The sequence below is a fragment of the Grammomys surdaster genome, unplaced genomic scaffold (genome assembly GCF_004785775.1).
Source record: "Grammomys surdaster isolate TR1022 unplaced genomic scaffold, NIH_TR_1.0 274, whole genome shotgun sequence".
In the NCBI taxonomy this organism is placed as follows: Eukaryota; Metazoa; Chordata; class Mammalia; order Rodentia; family Muridae; genus Grammomys; species Grammomys surdaster.
The window spans coordinates 2493785-2514701 of record NW_021604715.1 but is presented as its reverse complement, the minus strand read 5'-3'; the positions used below and the strand labels follow the sequence as shown (position 1 = coordinate 2514701).

At 37.0% G+C, this 20917-nt stretch overlaps 1 protein-coding gene across 1 annotated transcript in view; it reads left to right on the top strand.

Moving 5' to 3' along the window:
* Positions 1–20545, top strand: part of Fgf13 (fibroblast growth factor 13) — a 68203-nt gene extending 47658 nt beyond the window's left edge. Inside the window, exons 4-5 of the mRNA XM_028776932.1 lie at positions 15608–15806; positions 19791–20545. Coding sequence (XP_028632765.1) covers positions 15608–15806; positions 19791–19927 — 336 coding nt within the window. The 3' untranslated portion in view covers positions 19928–20545. The remainder of the gene's footprint in view (positions 1–15607; positions 15807–19790) is intronic.
* Positions 20546–20917: the final 372 nt, after the last annotated feature.

Sequence of the window (20917 nt, the reverse complement as noted above, 5' to 3'; positions counted from 1 at the left end):
GGTTGAATGGAGCAGAGAAATCTAAACCCACACTGCTCTCCTGCTGCAGCCCTGACGAAGTCAGGAAAGGAAAAGGATATACATTGACTACACCCCATTTCCTTCGTAATGGTTACTTCTCTTTTAATCAACCCTATTTGCTTTCATTGGAAGGCAAAACTTAGAAATGTCTGCAAGAAGCTACATAGGGAGGTTTAATTCTCAAGAGTGTTCTTTAAAAGGTCACATCTTTCTTCATTGTTGGGAAAGTATTTCTTTGTGTCCTCATGATGTTGCAAGATGTCCTAGAAACAATGGTCCAGCAACATTCCTGACTCATTATATCTGCAAACTTAAAACAAGACAAGCAATCCAAATGCTGGTGCAATCCATAAGTGTAGGTGGTACAGTTTACAATGCTTGAGACTATGTTCTTTTATATATTTGACATAGATACTTAGAAGAAACTTGGCGTGGAGTGTGAACCATAAGCCCAGACATAGTGGCACATGCCTGAAATAACCTCCTTTAGTGAGGTAGAGCTATGATGTTCATGAGGCCAAAGCTAATAGATGTTTCACAGTAAAACCTTATCTTAAAATTTATTTTAAAAGAGCCAAAAGATTAAATACAAATGTATTGTGAAAATTTAATGTTTTAGTGCCCCTGGTTATCTTTAAGGTAATATATACAGCATGTTTGCCAGGAAAGATTTTTCATCACCAGCCATCTGGTAAAAATTAGTCTGATATAAATAATTTAGCTTCCTTCTGTTCAGATACAGTTTCACTACCCTCTTCCTTGATGCTGTGAAAAGTCTTCAGAGATAATCAATTGGAAAGTGCTTTTGCATTCCAGCCAAAGCTGAGCCTGAAGTTTTCTGACATGCTGACATTTGACTCTTTCTTTTTTTTATGGGCTCTGCAAAAGGATGATGAGGTGACAATTATTAGCAAAACTCCTCCGAAGAATCACATACCTGTTGGCAGTCTCTGCACAAGCACACTGTCTGCTAAATCACAGGCTGAGGAAGCATGACATGGGGTAGCCTAGTTGTTCAAGAAGTACAACTCATTTTTTTTAGGGTTAAAGTATAAATAATGCAGAACATATGAAAGATATTTAGTAGTGATTAGCTACATGTTCCCTGTGACCCAGTGAGTCTATAACCACAGTGAAGATCCTAGCCTTGAAGAACTGTATTTCATCAATAAAAGATTTTTTCCATTCATCAGAGGAAAAAAATCTCTGCCACATTTTGTTTTGGCTTTATTTCTCCAGTACAGATGAAGAAGAGGAATATCATGGTAGAGCTGTCAGAGAGCAGGTACCATATTTTTGAAGGCCATGAATGCCAAGCCAAGGAGTTTAAATTCTTATCTTGTGGGCAACAGGGAATCATGAAAATATTTTGAGCAAGAAACATATAAAAACTGGGATTTTATTTGGTGCATGTTGAGTAAAAACCCACAATGATAAAATATATTAAGAGAGTGTTATGGATCCGTTCTCAGCGTGGATATTATTGGAAGATTCATCTCTCCTGGCTGTCTAGCTCAGCCTTTAGAGCATGCAGCTTTTCAGAGCCAGCTGGAAGAGTTCTGCAGTAAAAGAACAAAGTAACAAGTGATCCTGTGGATTTAATTGTGAAGAAAAGGCTATAGTGAGCATGATCGGCATACTGGCAGCTCAGGAAAGCATTTTAGAGGGTGACTGTAAATTTGTTTGTTATTGTGAGTTTTGTGAAACCATTTCTGTTATATAATTACCTTGAGGATAAAGTACTCCTTGCAAAGATAATTTATGCATCTTCAATTCACATGCAAATGCTGTAACAGTCTATACTGTTGAAAATGAATGCTGAAAATCACTCTAAGTAGGTAATAGTTGTCCAAAACTCGTAAAGCACGAATCATTTTTATACATTCTTAGAGTGTATCTTATTTTATTGTTTTCAACTACAGTTTTACCTGGCTAACAAATATTTGAAATTTTGACTTGCATGTTTTGATAGAGTATCTTTTAACTTTTTTGAAAATTTAATGTCATCAGGCACCTTTTAAAGACATGTTAAGGTGAAATGTTGCAGTATTTCAGAAAATAAAGCAAGATATTTAAAACTGAGTAACTAGGACTTCTGTCATGAGTACTATATAGTTGGTCTCTACAGAGAGAAAGCAGGTGATCAGAGGCGAGGCTTCACTGCAGTGCTTTCTACATATCCATGGTATTAGGTGTTCTAAGACTGGGCAACATCATAGTGATGGCAGTTTGCACATAGAAAGCTGGCATCTTGCTTAATACAACATAGTGACACATCTAAGTATTTTTAAGTTGTTTGCAGAAACATAATTCACTTTATGATAGTGACATTCATGTTTCAGAATGTCTTGTTTTAATCGACTTTTTCAAGATGTTGGTCTAATACATAGTTCTTTAAAAACCTGGTTTTCTTGTTTGGTTTGAGAGATGAAGGGATATCGCATAAAAGGATATCTCACAGAAAAAATAGGGTTACTTTTGTATGTGGTTCATCTGAAGATCCTAACTGATCCCTGAGCACAACTAGTTTTTGTGATCAAAGATTTCTACCAATCGTTGCCAATGGACAGGAGAAAACTTATTTTCCTACCTTCTCTATGAAACCCTGGTACTGCAGAATCATAGAATTGGGAGAACAAAGTCAATATAGTCTCAATTTTCAATTTTATCCAACTTTTCTCTGTGATCAGTTTCTCTTCGTGAGTTCCTTATACATGCTTGTGCGAGTTTGCCTAGATTAATTTCAGTTTCACTCTGTTATCTACACCTGAGCCTATACAAGTACAGCCACTCTAACATCTCTAGAGAATTTCTTAGAGAAGAAAACCCCCAAATCAACTGAAATACTTGGCTGAGATTTTTCAATAGAAGAATAGACCATTTCTTGAATGGATTAGGAGAATGTTAAACAGGCAGATTTGCATGAGGTAAATGCAAAGCTGCTCCCTGTTGTGGAAAGAAAGGCAGCATGGGAAAAGGCTGCTTTGTTTGCTAATCTGTATTAAGACTGTTTCCTTCCTCAGGGACCCAGGCCCAGTTTTACAGAGCCATAGCATAATGACCTGTCATTGGTCAGCTCCAGCTGCCTTACACTGAGTTCAGCTTCCTCTTACAGAAGCTGCTTCCCTGCTCAGAATTTCTGGCACAGTTGAAAGGTTTTGTGCCAAAGCCACATTCTAATCTGTGAGCATTTCTCATTTCATTTTTTTCAACAACAACACACACACACACATACACACACACAGCTCTTCAGAGAGTAATTTTCTTTTACAAATCTATCCCAAATCCATTATAATTATTACCTTTTATTATCATTGTCATTATTAAACTGTCCCATACCTGTCACCAGAATGCCATAACTGTTCAGACAGTTGTAGGAAAGTTTGAAAGTAGGATTAAAGATAAGGTATTGTTAGATTTTTTCCCTTATTGTTTTTATTACTCAGCTACATTATAAAAGTAGATCCAATGACATGGCAGTTTAGAACAAAAGAAGTAAGACAGTAATGCTGTACTTCTGGCAGCATAGTAATTAACACGAGACATGGAAATCTCATTTGGCCATTAGTGCTAGATTATTTCAGAAATACTTTTAGTATCATATGTGCTCACTTGTTTATATTAATAATTTTAGTTTTACAATCTTAAGGTCTTTTAAGACCTAAATGGCAACCTTGCATATTGTTACCTTTACCATGCAATCACTGAAAGTGAGTCTCTCTCATCTGTACAATTAATCTATGGCATTGACCCCTCACAGCAATAGTCACTTTTCTTTATTGATAACCATTCTTTTTCTATAGCAGTTTCAGATTGACAGTGGGATGGACAGAATTGTGTCCATTTTGGCTTATTCTGCAAACTGAAAGTGACAATAGGAAAGAGATTCATTGAGCACCAGCATGTATGCTAGCCACTTGCCATGCCCTTTCCATCCTCATGGTAAAGCACATGATGTAGTTCCCACTTTGTAGGTGCAAGTCAGAAAACACATTAATTCCTCAAAGTCAGAAAGCTAGAGAGTGGAAGTGGGCAGATTTGATCAGAAGTTTTCTATGTTGAAAAGGCAGAGAACACGTAGGAAGGAAGGTAATCCTTTAACAGATGTTAAAATTGTAAATTAAACATCTGCTGATTTAATCTGATTTTTTCTTTGATCCATTATCTCTCTACTTAGCCCTGGCTGTCTAGAGCTCACTATGTTGACCCCACTGGCCTCAAAGTCACAGAGATCTATCTGACTATCTCTGCTTCCTGAGTGCTGGGATTAAAGACATGCAATGCTACTCTCATTATTTAATATTTTTTACATTTTATTTACTATTTACTTATCTGCTGTGTGTTGTGTGTGTGTGTGTGTGTGTGTGTGTGTGTGTACATGTTTATGCTACCCAACAATTAGTATTTGGATGAAGTGTTTTTAGAATTGGTAAAGAAATGACTTGGGCTGGCAAGGCAAGATATCTCAATGAATAAATGTGCTTGCTATACAAGCCTGAGGACTTTAGTTCAAGCCCTGGAACTGCTTAAAAGTAGAAAAGAAAGAACTGATTCCTGAAAAGATATCCTCTGACCCCCACATATGCACCAGGGCATCTGTATCCTCCCTATTAACAATAACAATATTTAATTTAAAATATAATTACTTGTAAATGACTGCTTGTTGTATTGTTTTTCCTCACCTTTGAAGTGGAAATTTTTTTCAGTGTAGAAAAATGAAGATTAAAGCTAAATGCTATTATGATTAAATCAAGGACCATGTGAGGGCTCAGCAAATGAAGAAATTTGCCACCAACCAAGCCTGATAACCCGAGTTTGATCTCCAGAAACATGTCTTGCAAAGAGAGGACTAAATTTCACAAGTTGTCCTATGACTTCCATATGCACACACATATACAATAAATAAATAAAAGAAATAATTTAAGAATGTTACGCAAAGTGGCAGCAATCCAGCATTTCTGTGTGATTCTGTTTTGGTCCATGCATTTACAGAGAGGTCTTTGTGCTCTGTCCTCCCTTACCAGGTTCTGTGTTTGCAATAGAACACACACTGTAGTAATTTACACTCTGCAGCCCATTGCTCTTGACTAGCATTGCTCTCCTACCTGCACAAGTGGGACGATAAGGAATCTTTTTGGTAAAGCTTTGAAGAAGCAGATTCTTAGTTGTTCTACGCTATACACTTCTGCAAAGATGGACTCCATGCAGGTTAACACAACCTCTATCCAGTACAAATCAAAACAGTGATTCTAGAAGTTACCTGAAGTATTCAAACATTCTTTACACCCACCTTGGTGTCCTTTTCATTTTAATAGGCTATCCTCATCCTTTTCAGTTTATATAGAAACAAGTAACCTTCCTCATTTCCCTGCTGGTTTGTTGGATCTTTGGGGAAAATTTCAGAACTCCTAGACTTTAATTTTCAGCCAGGAGCTTGCAAGAGCTATTTTAAAAGATTCAACCTACTGAGCTTGCTCTCCTGCTGACTACAAGTCCCACAGAGGTCATTATTTTGCAAATGGATTTAGATCACATTCTGAAGTTATTACAGGGAGGAGCATTGCCACAAATTACATAGCACCAAATATCATAGTAAAGGAATGCTTAAATGGGGCATTTGACTTGTAGAAACCATTCTTGATACTATATTTTAAAGACAGTGTCTTGCTGTTCAGCTTTAGCTGGCTAGCTCAAGGTGGCTTTGAACCCATGACAACTCCCCTCATTCAGCCTTCCAAGTGCTCAACCTACAAGCATATTCATTCCAGCATGCTCATCTAATTCCTGGTACTTGTTTTTCACCTTTCATACATGTATGTTAGGGCCTGGAGATATGACCCAGCCTTAAGCGAGCCACTGCTCTTTTAGAGGACTTAAATTTGTTTACCAGCACCCATGAAGGACAACTCACACTGCCTCCACCTCCAGCTTATGAGCACATAGCCCCAACACACTCATACCCAATTTAAAGTAAAACATATCTTTAAAAAACAAGCATGTAAGTCAACTCTGATAGTATATGGAGTTAATCCTCACAATAGACACATTTTAATAGATGAGCATTCTTTACTCAAGTAAAAACGAAACAGTCTTTCTGCTGATTTCTGTTAAACAATGGAGTCCTTTATTAAGTTTAAATTATAATGTGGTTTTCTTATAATCTGTCTGAAACATTTTTTTCTTTAAGTGATTCATGTTTTTACAAATGAAAAAATTTCATTCTTTCGATAGCCGAATAGTATTCCATAGAGTATGTGTGTTCCATAATTTCTTCATCTTGTCTTCAGCTACTAAGAGCTAAAGTCATGCCCATTTCTTCACTCCTGTGAGTTATGTTGCAGTAAACATCAGGACACAAATGCATGACATAAGCATTACTGGCTTCATTTCCTTTTAATGCACATTTGGTAGTGAGATTGCCTGACCATATGATAGTTATAATCTAAGGTTTTATTTATTATTGTATGTATAATTTGTGTGTTTATGACATGTGGCGAGCTGCCAGGGTATACATTCCAAAGTCAGGACAAATTTTAGGAGGCATTTATCTTCTTCCTCCACAGACTCCAAGGAACGGACATTTCTATCACTCAGCATCCATTCCCAGCACTTTACTTCTGCTAGCGGAACCATCTTAATGGGCTTAAAAAATTAAGGATAATCCATAGTCTTCTCTAGTAGCTGTACTGCTGTTTATACCAGTTGTGTGCTGGAGTTCTCCACATTTCACATCCTCAATATTGTTTGTTACCTTATGTCTTTATGATAAACATTCTTACTAGAGAGGAATGTGCTTTTACATTTTCATGTGATGTCGAGCATTGTTATATACTAATTGAACAGTTCTGTGACTTCTGAGAAACACTTTAGAAAAAATTCAGGTAATTGGGTTTAGTTATGTGAAATTCTATAGATCTATACATAATCTCAATATCATCAACCCCTTTCAGATACATAGTTTGTAAATGTTTTGTCCCTGTTTTGTAGGGTGGCTCGTGTTCATTTTCTCCTTCATTGTACAGAAGGGTCATGCGCTAGACCTTGTTCATTTTTGCTTTTGTTTCTTCTACTTTTAGGCTAAGTATCCAGAAAAAAAAGACATAAGGTCAATGAAGCACAAGAGCAACCTAGAACTAAATTTTTTGTTTCATGGACCTTATGCCTTTTTTGATACTTAGCCTTATTTTTTTAAGATCAGACAATATAATCTTTTAATTTTTTTCACTCATAGGCTTTGAATTCTTGAATTCTTTGAATTCTTGAATTCTTTGCCTACAGTGGGGCATCGAGCCTCCACAGGACCAAGGGCCTCCCCTCTCATTGATGCCTGACAAGGCCATCCTCTGCTAAATATGCAACTGGAGCCATGGGTCCCTCCATGTGTACTCTTTGGTTGGTGGTTTAGTCCCTGGGAGTTCTGGGGGATCTGGTTGGTTGATATTGTTGTTCTTCCTGTGTGTTTGCAAACCCCCTCAGGTCCTTCAGTCCTTTCTCTAACTCCTTCATTGGGCACCCCGAGCTTGGTCCAATGGTTGATTTCGAGAATCCACCTCTGTATTGGTCAGGCTCTAGTAGAACCTCTCAGGAGACAGCTATATCAGGCTCCTGTCAGTAAGCATTCCTTTGTCATAAATCTCATCAATTGCTTTCATTTTACACATTGCTGACCAAACTTAAGAGATGTATAAGACCTTTAAATCATGTAATTTTTTATATATTGACAGAAAATGACCCATTATCCTCTGTAAAGGGTGAGTTTGTTTTTATTCTCCTTTATTTCTAGCTTATTTTAATGTGATTTTTGTTTTGCTTTGTTTTATTGAGACAGGGTTTCTCTATGTAGTCCTGGCTGCCCTGGAACTCACTCTGTACATCAGGCTTGCCTCAAACTCAGAAATCCGCCTGACTCTGCCTCCTGAGTGTTGGGATTAAAGTGAGCATTACTAGGCCTGGTTGTGGTTTTTGTTTTGATTTGTTTTTTTGTTTTTGTTTTTGTTTTGTTTTGTTTTGTTTTAGAAATGTTCAATCTTTTTTTTAAAAAAATATTTGTTTTGTGTAATATAGACTGCCAGTCCTCCCACCAAGAGCCAATGACCATCTACAAAACCCCCACACCTGCCTCTGTTTTTACATTTTAATAGGCTGAATAATCCAATACATGGCACAGCTTGGTAGATACAGGATAACCAGGACAAATATCTGAGTCCTCATGACAGTCCTAGTATTGTTCTAGTTTTTATAGATGAAGAACTGTAGGGGAAAAACAATATTTTGCTATATTTTGTGAAGTCAACCTACGGTAAATTAAAGTACTCATGAAATATCCTGGAATATAAAATTTTCATCAAGAAATTTTGTTGTAACAGTATGAGGCAAAAAATAGCCCTGTGTAATATAGTTAAGCATAATTTGCATTTCTTTTGAAATTCTTGCTAATTACCATGTGTACTTTTGAGTCCTTTTGTGGCATGGAATTTCACAAGGCCCATTTAAATACCTCCCTCTCTTCTTTAGTGCTGTGGATTACAGCACTGCAGCCATTTCAGCCTGCTGCAGACAGAAGTTAAAAAAAAGAAAATGAAAGGAAACAGAACAGTTTCCTGGGAACTAAGCATTGAGGAGAACACTAAATGCAAAGTATAATTCATCTGTAGCCCTAATTTGGAGTAGAATTATATTCTAATATATTAGCAAAATACACATAGGCCAATCTTATTCCTTGAAATTGATCCTAGATGAAAAGGAACTCTGAAAATGAAAGAATATATGTTGCCCTGATCTTCTTCTGGTCTTTTATATCAGAAGAAACCCTACATTAGAGTTTTCTTCATTGAATCTTCTGGCAAAACCGAAAGAAAGTTAATAGGACTGATAGATTTTTTTTCATCATTTCACAAAAAAATGGCCAATGTCATTCAAATGAAATTTTAGATATTTGGACATAGAGGGACAAGAGTGTAACTGTATGCCTCTGTTACAAGGAGCTCTCTTTAGTCTTACTTTCAGCTTAAGTACTGCTTCGTCTTTATAAGTTATTTTTTAAAGCATCTGTGTAAACTTTGTGTGTATAAGTGTTTTGCCTGTGTATGTAACACATGTATGCCTTGTACACACAAAGGCAAGAAGAGTACATTGGATCTCTTGATCCGAGAGTTGCATATAACTGTAAACCACCATATGTGTATACTGGGAACTGAATCTGGGTCATCTGCAAAAGCAGCCAGAGCTTTTAACTGCTGAGCCATCTCCCCAGATACAGTATTTTGTCTTTTTTACCCTCTTTTGTTTTCCTCCCTCCCACTTTCCCCTCCCAAGTTATGAAAATTAGATTTATCGGGCTGGGGAGAAGGCTTATTTGGTAAAATGTCTGCTATATAAGCGTAAGGACTTGAGTTTGGATCTGCATTACTTGTGCAAAGTCAGTAGGCACAGTGCACAGTTCTAACCCTAGAACTGGAGTTAGATGATTAGAGATGAATAGATCCCTAGAGCTCAGTGGCCAGGCAGCCTGATGAACTATAGGTCCAATAAGAAAAACTGTTTCAAAATAACTAGAAAGACAACCATCAAGGAAGACACCCAATATCAACTTCTGTCTTCCACTATAAATACCTGCACATTCACTGACAGGCACATATGAAAAACCCACAAGGACATACAATACACATACAAATGTGCTCTTGTTCTCTCATTCTCTCTCCTCTCTTGTCTCTCTCTCTCAACCTCTCTCTCTCTCTCTCTCTCTCTCTCTCTCTCTCTCTCTCTCTCACACACACACACACACACACACACACACACACAATTCATCTCTCGGATCGTTTCCTTATTTCATCACTTACTGTTTCTACCCTAGTAGGAAAGTGCTGACCTGTCATTCATGTCTTTCCTATGAAAGAACCTTCTATTTATTAGGGAGGTGTCATGCCAGAATTAGCCTTATCTTTGAGTTTGTACAAGTCCTCAGAGGTCTCACCAAATGCTATTACATTTTACATATATTTTTCATCAATATGAGTAGGTCATTTGTTCTAAATCAGGCCTTATAACGAGAATTGCTCTCAATTTCTCTTGTCCAGTATTTTGTTTTTAACATGAAAAAAAATCATAGTCCCTTTATCATGAATTGATGCATTTTTTGGCAACAAAACTCAAAAGGTTGATTCCCTCTTCCTCAACTTCTTTCTTACTATGCTTTGAACTCAGTAATAATGAAGTTTATTTGCCTCAAATATACCCTGGGAGAGAACATCAAAGCCCTGAATATAATAATTAGTTCTGGATTTTGAGATCATGGATGGAAGGGAGGACTATCTAGGGAATATAGGTAGTTACCTTGTCACCCCATGAGTATAATTTATAGTTTAAAATTCCATTTACTTATAAAAGAGCTGAAACTCTGATTTAAATGGACTTCTGATTCTCAATATGCTGCAGAATCATTGACATATACAAATCAGACCTGCTTAAATAACCTGCACATTTTAAATCCGGAAAATTAATTATCATTAGAACATGGCTCAGGCTTACATGAATGGCCCTTGCTGGTGACGGTAATTGCTAACTTAATTGGAGGATTAGTCCACTGAAAATGCAGTGACAGATAGAAGGTGGAGGGAGGTCACTGGGGACATTGAAGAGAAAGAAAAGTCTATTAAAAATGTTTATATGACTTGCTGTAAAAAAAATCATGTTTCAGAGATGTAAATAATACTTCTCTTAATGTCCATGCATAAATGTAGAAACTGTTTATATTTTATGTGTTCTGTACTCCCTGCTTTAAAAGTGTCATATATGCATTAAACAATATCATTCAAAAGCATTAGCCTATGCTAGCATATATATCCTTGGTGTAACAAACATATGTGAAAAGTTAGGACATTCCTTGCTATCCAGGCTTGATGTTACCAGTTTTTGTAGGAACTACTTCAGCAGATAATTTTGCTTTCCCTAGATCCAAGAGTATGTATGCAGCCTTCCTAAAAATATGTTGTGGGGGCTAAATGTGTAAAAAGGACATTTACAGTCTACGTGGTAGTCCTCAAAGCTTCCGATCCTGCTGAGATACAGATTCAAATGTAACACTGTCACCTTGCAGTGGTATCATAGCTTAAACTTCAAGAGCACGGTGGGGGGTAGGGGGATGAAAATGCTGTTATTATGGCCTCTGTTTGCCAAATTACTTATTTTAATTACAAAGGAATTTAATCTTGCTGTGTCTGTTTTAATACTGGAAATGTGCTTACAGAACCTGCCTGACAAATATATACAGAGGTATTAAACTCTGTTGTTTTAGGTCATGCTTCCTGATGGTACAGCTATAAGCCTTACTGGCCTCACTTTACAGCAGCTACTGTTCTATCCTAAGCCTCCTTTGGCCAAGGCTCCAGCTCAAACAGGCCAAGCATACTGTGTGCTGTGCCTGTGCTTTCCCACTGTGACTGTAGTAACAAAGCCAGAGCTGCTTCTTTAGACTCTAAAAGAGTCACACCAGTCTCACGTTTTGGGGTTCTTGGGTAATGTTACTCTAGTCACAGAACTAAAATATCATTTATCTGACAAAATATGTATGAGCATGAGAGGTAAACAATATTTAAGAGAAATAAATGTGTTAAAAGTTGTAAGATTCAAAGTCCCTATTACTTTATACTCATATCAAGCAATTGTTGGGAACCATGTAAGAAATACGTGACACACATTTGTTCATACACCTATTCTAATAGCAAATATTCATCTACTGCCTTTCAAATTCAGAGGACAGCTACTGCTGCCTTCGTGCAGTGCCTCTTTTGGGTCAAGACCACCGTGGTGCCTTCTTTCAGGGCACCAGTGAGCAAGCATCCACAGTCAATCAAAGTAAATTTGTTCCTTGATGTACATCCCACCTGGTCTCCTCAAAATAGGGCTTTCTTGGCTTGTGCCAAATATAAATTCCATTATTTATATTTATGTATATCGCTGATATGTCCTGAAGAGATTCAACCACACCCTGTCCCTTTTGGTGGACTCTTTAAGGTAGAATGAGATGCTCAATATTTGTGCATTTTAATAGAATCAAGACTCTTCTGCCTACTCATTCTAACATAGGATAAGAATGACAGTGTCACATACAGAGAACAGAACACTCCTTTGGTTGTTTCTACATGCTTTTTTTTGGCCTCATTTTCTCCTCTGCTGAGCATTTGAGTCCAAATTTAGTAGGAATGACTAAGAAATTTCCAGGATGTGACAGAGCATTCAGTTCATTGAGTCCTTCCTTGTCATTTTCCAATAGTTGTAACAATTGCCAAGACTTCCTCTTAACTTCGTAGGTGCCACATTATTCTCAAGAGCTGTTAAATCACTCATGCAAGATCTGTCCATGCAATGACAGCTTCCTTATAAACATAGCTGAGTTTATACTGTGCTATAAAGGAAATTCCCTGCAGATGTTTTAGAATCTGATATTCCAATAAATCATATAATTTTCATTATTTAGTCTCAGTGACTGAAATCCAGCATTCACACTAATCAATGATCCATCCACTAATCAACTGGTCTTCAATAAGCTAGGCAATGTGACCTCTCATGGCTGGGGCTGGAGGTAGGAGTGGCACAGCATAGATTTGGAAATATAAGTTCACAGTCAATGTTCATGAGTATAAATCATGTACTGTTAGTGACCTAGATAGAACTTCTGAGTGTCAATATAGATTTAATCAGTCTGATTGGGAGAAATCACATATAATTCAAAATGAAATTATATTTAAAGAAGACCTTGAACAATGAGAGGAAAGCTAGCAGACAGAGAAAGAGTAAACTAAGGAATGGCATTTGGAAAGGCATGTGTGGTTCAGTGGTGGAAGACCAAAGAATGGGGATAACTGGTTAGTAGAGGAAACATCCAGTCATTATTTGCATATTTTACAGGCAAGGAGAAGTCATTAAGAGTTCATGAGGAAGAGAACCTTATTTTAGGAAAGCAAACATCAGGAGAACAAGGAAAACCAATTAGGGGATTCTTCGAATAGAAAAGTCACATACTAGAGCACTGGCTCTAAGGAAGGAAGGTGAAGGCTATGAGATCATGAAACAGCACAAGAGTGAATGCAAATGGCCTCTGGGTTTAAGTGTCAGCAGCTGAAACTTGGTAGATTCCAGATACTAAAGAAAACTGAAGGGATAAGTAGGAGATGGATTAAGTGTTGACCTGTACTTCAGCTATTCTTTTTCTTTTTGTTTTTTTCTTTTTTTTCCTGATTTGAAATTTTTCCATCCTTTGGGACTCAGATAAAATGATCTCTTCTGTCAATAAGAATATTCTCAGTGTCCCCATTAGAATTAAGTCTGACTTCCACCTCTCAGACAGTATATTATTGGCACTCACTTTTTGTACTCAAGAGAACATATATGCTCTACCCATATGCCCGATCCTTTCAGATACAGAGTAAGTTAATGGGATGCATTAATTACCTATGAATTTGTAAGTATCATTCAAATATGTAATTGACCATCTGAAAATGTATATGAAATTAATGAATACATGCTATCACGCAAGATGTTAAGCTTAGCATTATTTGGAAACATGACTTAGAATATACATTGATCCCATCCACTCATTCTCAAGTCAGGAATATGTTGTTTATATGGTTGAACAGAGTCATCTAACTTGATCAACTGGATCATTTACCAGATTTACTTGCAAATGAATCTGACTTTTTACGAAAGGAAAACCTACTTTCTAAGGATGAATACTTTATCCAAGTAATGATTTAATTCAAAAAGAACTCCAGAAATTTTCCTCATCCCTAGAGAAAATGTGGAGAGTTTTTTCATCAAATGTCTTTGTAGACCTACTTTGGCTTTCTCTGTGTTGAGAAAACCCCACAAGGAGAAATTTTCACAACCCGTAAATAGAACTCTTTTAAGTTTCTGCCATGTGACAGTTGCCCCAGAAGTACATTTATGCTTTAGTAGGTTGAATTTGTGTGACTCCTGGGAGACCTGTGGTGTATATCTACACTAAATAAAAATAACCCCCAAAGATACTCTGAACAAATGTGTTCTGCATAGCAAATGGGGCATCTGCCATATTACTGAATGTGGTAAGCTTTAATAAAAAAGAAAATAAAATTGCCTGCATGCTTTCTTTTCAAAGAAATGCTGAGAAATGTGTTCCTTCTTGACTAAAGTAACTTTTAGATGTTGTTGCTTACCTGGTATGTATTCTGAGAATGATATTAAATATGAAAATGGAGGAAGGAAGAACCACAGAGATACTGTGTAGAAAAGACCAGTGGCCTAGAAAAAAATGCACAGCAATGGCTCTTTCAAAACTGGGTAAAATTATTAACTGTTGTTTCTGATAACCTCTCAGTGAATTACAGGGTAAAATCTGATAACATCGTCTTTTATATCTCTACTCCAGGTACCCCCTCTGCTACTCCATGAATTACTTATAGATTAAAATCTGCTCTTTGTTTTCTCTAGCTCAGTAATGGCCACTTTAATGTATGTTTATTCTATGTTGATGTGTATACACACACCAAGGCTTTTGCCCTTGTAGAAATCTATATTGGATAGCAGACTTTCATTTGAATGGTCCATTCTAAAAAAAAAAAAAAAAAAAAAACCCAGCCACGTTCAATTCAATAAAATCATACTCCAGGGTTCAAAGTATTCTTGGTTGTTCTCTTCTGTTTGTAGAATTATTGTAAATTCCTTGCTTCCATATTGATTTGCTTGTAAATGTTACTTTAAGGAAACATTGAGGTTAGAGGTAAATTCTATTTGAATTTAGATACAATGAGCTGAAAAAAATCAATTTTGTTTACCTTATGGTGAAAGATAACTTTCATTATAGAATCATTTAGAAATATAGGCAACCCGCATGGTAAAACTGCTTTAAAACTCAAGCAACTGGCAACCATAATACATGATAACCCCCAAATACATGCAAAGTAATCCCATGGCTGGAGGACTCAGGAGGTAATGACTCAGGACTCAGGAGACACATGTTATACAAAGCCTAGAGACCTAAATTCAATCCCTAGAACCTAAATACAAGTGAAAGGACGAAACACCTCCACATGTATGTTTCCTGACTTCTACGTATGAGCCATGCACATATACATCATACACACACACACACACACACACACACACACATATACAGGTCGTGCACACAACATGCACATGTGGGCAAACATACACACACAATGATAATATAATAAGTAAATGCAAAACTAAATGTTCATTTTTTTATTTATTATTAATAAAAACAAAGATCCATATGATTGCTTTATACTCACTCATCTTTCAATCTGTTTACTCTTGAATTAGTCCAGCAGCATACACTTATGAGTCCTGCCTAAATCTTCCCATTACTTATTGCAAAGAAAGCCAATTACTAAGCCACAGAATTTTCTCTTAAAATATCACATGAATTGCCTTTGGTTTCCAATGATAATAATTTATCCTATTCAAATACAGAATGCCATTCATACAACCTTTAACAAAGTTTGTCCTAAACCAGCATATTCTAATTATTCTACTTGAAATTCACACCCTTATAGACATTGACTTTTTTGTTTATTTATTTTTATTACAGGAACATTTCACACCTGAGTGCAAATTCAAAGAATCGGTGTTTGAAAATTATTATGTGACATACTCTTCAATGATCTACCGTCAGCAGCAATCTGGCCGAGGGTGGTATCTGGGTCTGAACAAAGAAGGAGAGATCATGAAAGGCAACCATGTGAAGAAGAACAAGCCTGCAGCACATTTTCTGCCCAAACCACTGAAAGGTAAATTTGAAAGCCCATGGACTATGGATTCTACTACAAGAAAATACTAATTTAAATAATTTATTTTCGTGCTTTTGAATTTGAAATGCAATTATTCCACATTAGAGCATATATCTTTAAAATTTCAAGCATTTCACAGCACTAAAAACCATCAAGACCAAAATGTAAAAAATCATACAAACATTCAGCCATCGAGAGTAGTATCTACTGTCATTTTAATTTAGCCCATAGTAAGAAACCTAAAGTATCCAAAAATGATTATAGAGGTTAACCATGGGGGTTAGAATATAACCTTTATAGGGAAACTCCTTGGTCAATATCATCCTAAGAACTTTCATTCATAGTTTTTTTTGTTTGTTTCAGATTAATAGAGAAAATAGAGAAAGAAAACTATTGTCTTAGGGTTTCTATTGCTGTGATAAAGCACCATTACCTAAGACAACTTGGAAAGGAAATTATTTTATTGTATACTACCACATCACAATCCATCATCTAATGAATTCAGGACAGGAATGATACAGATTAGAAGCTGATGAAGAGGCCATGGAAGAATATTTCTTATAGAACTCAGAACCATCAGCCACGTGTGATATTGCCAACAGTAGGCTGGATCCTCCCATATCGATCATCAATCAAGGAACTGCCCCACAGGCTTATCTACATCCAGTCTAGTGGGGACGTTCCTGAGGTCCTTTCTCTCTAAATGATTCTGCCTTTTGTCTTATTGATATAAAACTAGCCACCACAATTGACTCCTTATCACCTTTATATTCAAACACATCACTATTCTACTAGAACCTTTCCTTTCTCCTTTGTCCCTAAGATGACATGTTGATATGACTATCATAGTATAAAGCATTCCATTCCAACTTTAAAAAGTCCATGGTCTTTAAATTTTCAAACATTTTAAAAGTTCAGTCTCTTAGAATACCCAACATTGTTTTCAAGTTTAAAGTTTCTCTGAAATATCTATAGTCTATAATATTTCAAAGTCTTTTCAATAAAATGTTTCAAGAAACAAGTTATGAACTTTCTTACTATAACAAGGAATAACCGTAGGATAGTCACAATCAAATCAAATCAAGACAAATATTCATGAATGGAAAAAGTTTGGTGTTTGACATGTGTGACCAAAAGTGCCTTGGGAGCAGTACTTCTTCATCCTTGCTATTATTCATAACACACATAACTTAGCTTCTGGGCTCAACCCAGCTCTGCTCTACAGCTGCTGCTCTCCTTGGTGGTCATCCCATGGTACTGGCATCTCCAAAGTGTGAGGAGCTGTACTTCACTAGCCCTTCACCATTACCACTAGCCTCTCTTGGGCTTCTCTATTCAGGGATTCTTACCCCACACGTACGACCAGTCCAGTGTCTCTCAATGGCCCCTTCAGTCTTGGACCCTCAACTTCTACTGAGGCTCTCTCCATATGGAGGGAGAGAGAGAGAGAGAGAGAGAGAGAGAGAGAGAGAGAGAGAGAGAGAACTTTCTTTGCCTCTCATATACAAAGCCTTAGCTTCTCTTTATGAATCCTTCATGCCTTCAAAACTACTAACACCTGGGAAGCACACAGCAATTTTCGCTGCCAGCAAAGGTACCACCTTGGCCATCCTTGGATGCACCATAGCTCTGGGTGTTGACCCTAAGGAAATCCTTCCCAGAAGATCTTGCTCAGTGATGCTACTGTCTTCTTAATTAAATCTGATTCTTTAGTTCCAATTGATATGTATCAATTGTCCCAACAAAGCAAAAGTTTAACTTTGATGGATCTTAATTCAAAATATCATCAAGTGACCCCATGTAGTCTTCAAAGGTCTCTAAAAACTTCCCTCAGATACTGCTCAAGCTATGCATTGATTTCAGGCCTATATTAGTTTTTGTTCCTATAACATCTCACTAAGCTCTGAACACTCAATTGCTTTTCCAGCACAGAGTTCCAAAGTTCTTCCACAGTCCTCCCTAAAATATACTCATGTCTGTGACAGAAATACCCAATGACCTGGTACTAATTTATATTTTAGTCAGGGTTACTATTGCTGTGATAAAACACCATTATCAAAGTCAAGCTGGAGAGGAAAGGGATTATTTTGCTTTCACTTTCATGTCACAGTTTATTAACAAGGGAAGTCAGGGCAGAAACCTAGAGCACAGAGCTAAAGCACAGGCCAGGGAGGAAGGCTGCTGCTTACTGGCTTTTTCAGCCTGCTTTCTTATAACCCCCTGGAGCAGCAACTCAGTGGTGATACCCTATATACAGTGAGCTGGGAACTCCTATATCAATCTAAAAAATGCTACCATAAGCATGCTTACAGTCCAGTCTTGTCGGGGCGTTTTCTTTATTGAGATCACCTTTTCCCAAATAATACTAGTTTATGTCAGGTGGACATAAAACTAGCCAGAATAGCTATTAAAATAAAGTGGGAGATGGCAATATTAGAGGAGAGCATAGACAAAAAAACAGAAAATGCAAACAAAATAGGAGATTTCCTACCTGAGATTACAGTAGAGACTTAAAGAACTACTTATCCCCTTACCTACATGTGCACACAGCTTAAGATAAATGTCACACTGTGTTTTACAGTTCATTTTCTGGAGCCAGAATAGGTGAGTTCGAGCCCCAGCTTCCATGTTCACTGACTGGGTGCTTGGATTGTGTGTATTTGTTTTGCTTGTTTGTGACAGATTCTCACCTATGTAGATGTCTCATCACAACTGGCTTCAAAATCTTGGCCATCTCCCCTCAGCCTCCAAAATGCCAGAATTTTAGGCATTTGCCACCATGCCCCACTGTTAACTGAATGATCTTGAAATGTTACTTACTTACATGTGGCTCATGATCATCAGGCCAATATAATAATATTCAGTGGGTGGATGGCTCATGCCTATTATCCCAGCTAGCTCAAAAGAGGCCTTAGAGGCCAGTCTAGGTTACCTAGTGATACCAGAGCAGCCTAGGCTACAGTCAAACCCTATCTCAAATTTTTTTAAAAAATGAGTTTTTAAATCATATAAATATAGCATTCTTACAAGGACAAATGTAGTGATGTATATGGTGAACTTAATATTTAGCATGTTGTACTCTGCAAGTATATGCACATGCTGTGATTTGTAGCCCAACAATAATAATTGCTACCATTTATTGCACTAGAATCATGATAATACTTTTAATCTTAGAGTTTTATTTTAAAGTATGATGGAAATCAGTGTTTTAAAATGTGTAAAATGTTAGTATTAAGCTTTCATAGTATGTTATAGATTATATTTAATCTTCTGAGAGCTTTATTAAATATGTTTTCATTAATCCTGGGATAGAAGTTAGGCATTAAAATCCATTACAGGGCACTAAATGAGGACTAAAAGTCACTTAATCTAGTCTCATCCACTCTGCCAAGTACTTTTTAATGTTTGCCTTAGTAAGCAAAAGAAATAATTTGATCTTTTTTGTCTTTGTTTCTTTTCAGTTATTAAAACTAAGTCTTTTGATAAATAAAAGTTTTTTATTGTGTTTAAGATATTATTTTTAAAATGTATTCACTGTGGAATGGCTAAGGTGAGATAACAAACATGAGCTTTGATTCCTGTACTTAGAAGGTTTTTATATATATACGTATCATTTATTTATTATTTTCAAATCATAATTCATTCACACAGGGGTTATAAACACAGAAAGGCAGGATGTGGGGAAGGGAATGACACTGGAGTGTGGGTGTTCAGGGGGAATACAGATATCTTCAGAACAGGGTATCAGCTGGGTGAAGGTTCAGGGGACAGATCACTATGACTCTGCCTATGACTCGCTTGTGCTTATCTAAGTTGGTATTGTCTGCCAAGGCTACCTATTTACAAAGTCTATGACTACTCAGGCTGGTAAGACTTAGAAGTTTTAAAGTGAGAATACCTAGGTTCTGTTGGAGAAATTTTGAATACTATAATACATTGGTGTGCCCCTTTAAAACTCGTTTACACCATCTCTATGCTTTTCAGTGGCCATGTACAAGGAGCCATCTCTGCACGATCTCACGGAGTTCTCCCGATCTGGAAGTGGGACCCCGACCAAGAGCAGAAGCGTCTCTGGAGTACTGAATGGAGGCAAATCCATGAGCCACAACGAATCAACGTAGCCAGTGAGGGCAAAATGAGGGCTCTATAACAGAACCTTACCTCCAGGTGCTGTTGAATTCTTCTAGCAGTCCTTCATCCGAAAGTTCAGACCTATCAGTGAGGTTTACCAAACACACAGGCAGAGTTCCCTATTCTATCTGCCATTATACCTTGTTATCATCCATATTAAAGCCCCTTAATTTAGATTAAGCTTGTGCAAAAGAATGCCAAGCATTATCAATGAACTAAACCTGGAAGAAGGACTGCCAAATTTTCTCATGATCTCACGTATACTTTGGGGATAGATAACACAGCAAAAATATTTAACAGCACGAATGCTGGTCAATTTGCTTCCCAACTAAGAAATTTTAAAAGACCACAGCTATTCATAACAAAAGAAAACAACAAAACAAAGTTAACTGCTTAAATGTTTTGTAGGAGCAAACAAATTCTGTGAACTGTGCTGTTTTCTTGGCTTCGTGTTTTCTATCTCTGCTTGATTCAAATGTACTCTTTACTTTCATATAGTGCAACTTTATGATTTCTGAAAAATAATGGTTCTATTGACTCTGTCACTTAATCCATAACAACCTAGCGCTCTCTCTCTCTCTCTCTCCCTCCCTCCCTCCCTCCCTCCCTCCCTCCCTCCCTCCCCCCCTCTCTCTCTCTCTCTCTCTCTCTCTCTCTCTTTCTCCTTTTTTGTTGTCAATTAGAACTGTAGCATTCTGGTCAAGTTCTTGTGCTGTACTTTGTGCGTAGAAATTGAGCTGTATTGTCAATCCCAGTCAGTAAGATAAGTTGAAACAAGATTATCCTCAAGTGTAGATTTCTCTTAATTCCATTCGTGTATCATGTTAATCTATTGTTGTGGCTTCTTGTGTAAAGACAGGAACTGTGGAACAGTGGCATTGTCTTTCATGTTGTTCAAATAAGAACTGTCTCATCTGTATATGTACAAGTCCTCCTGCCATTGGATTTGTCACGTGAACATTGTGTACAAGGCAATGTTA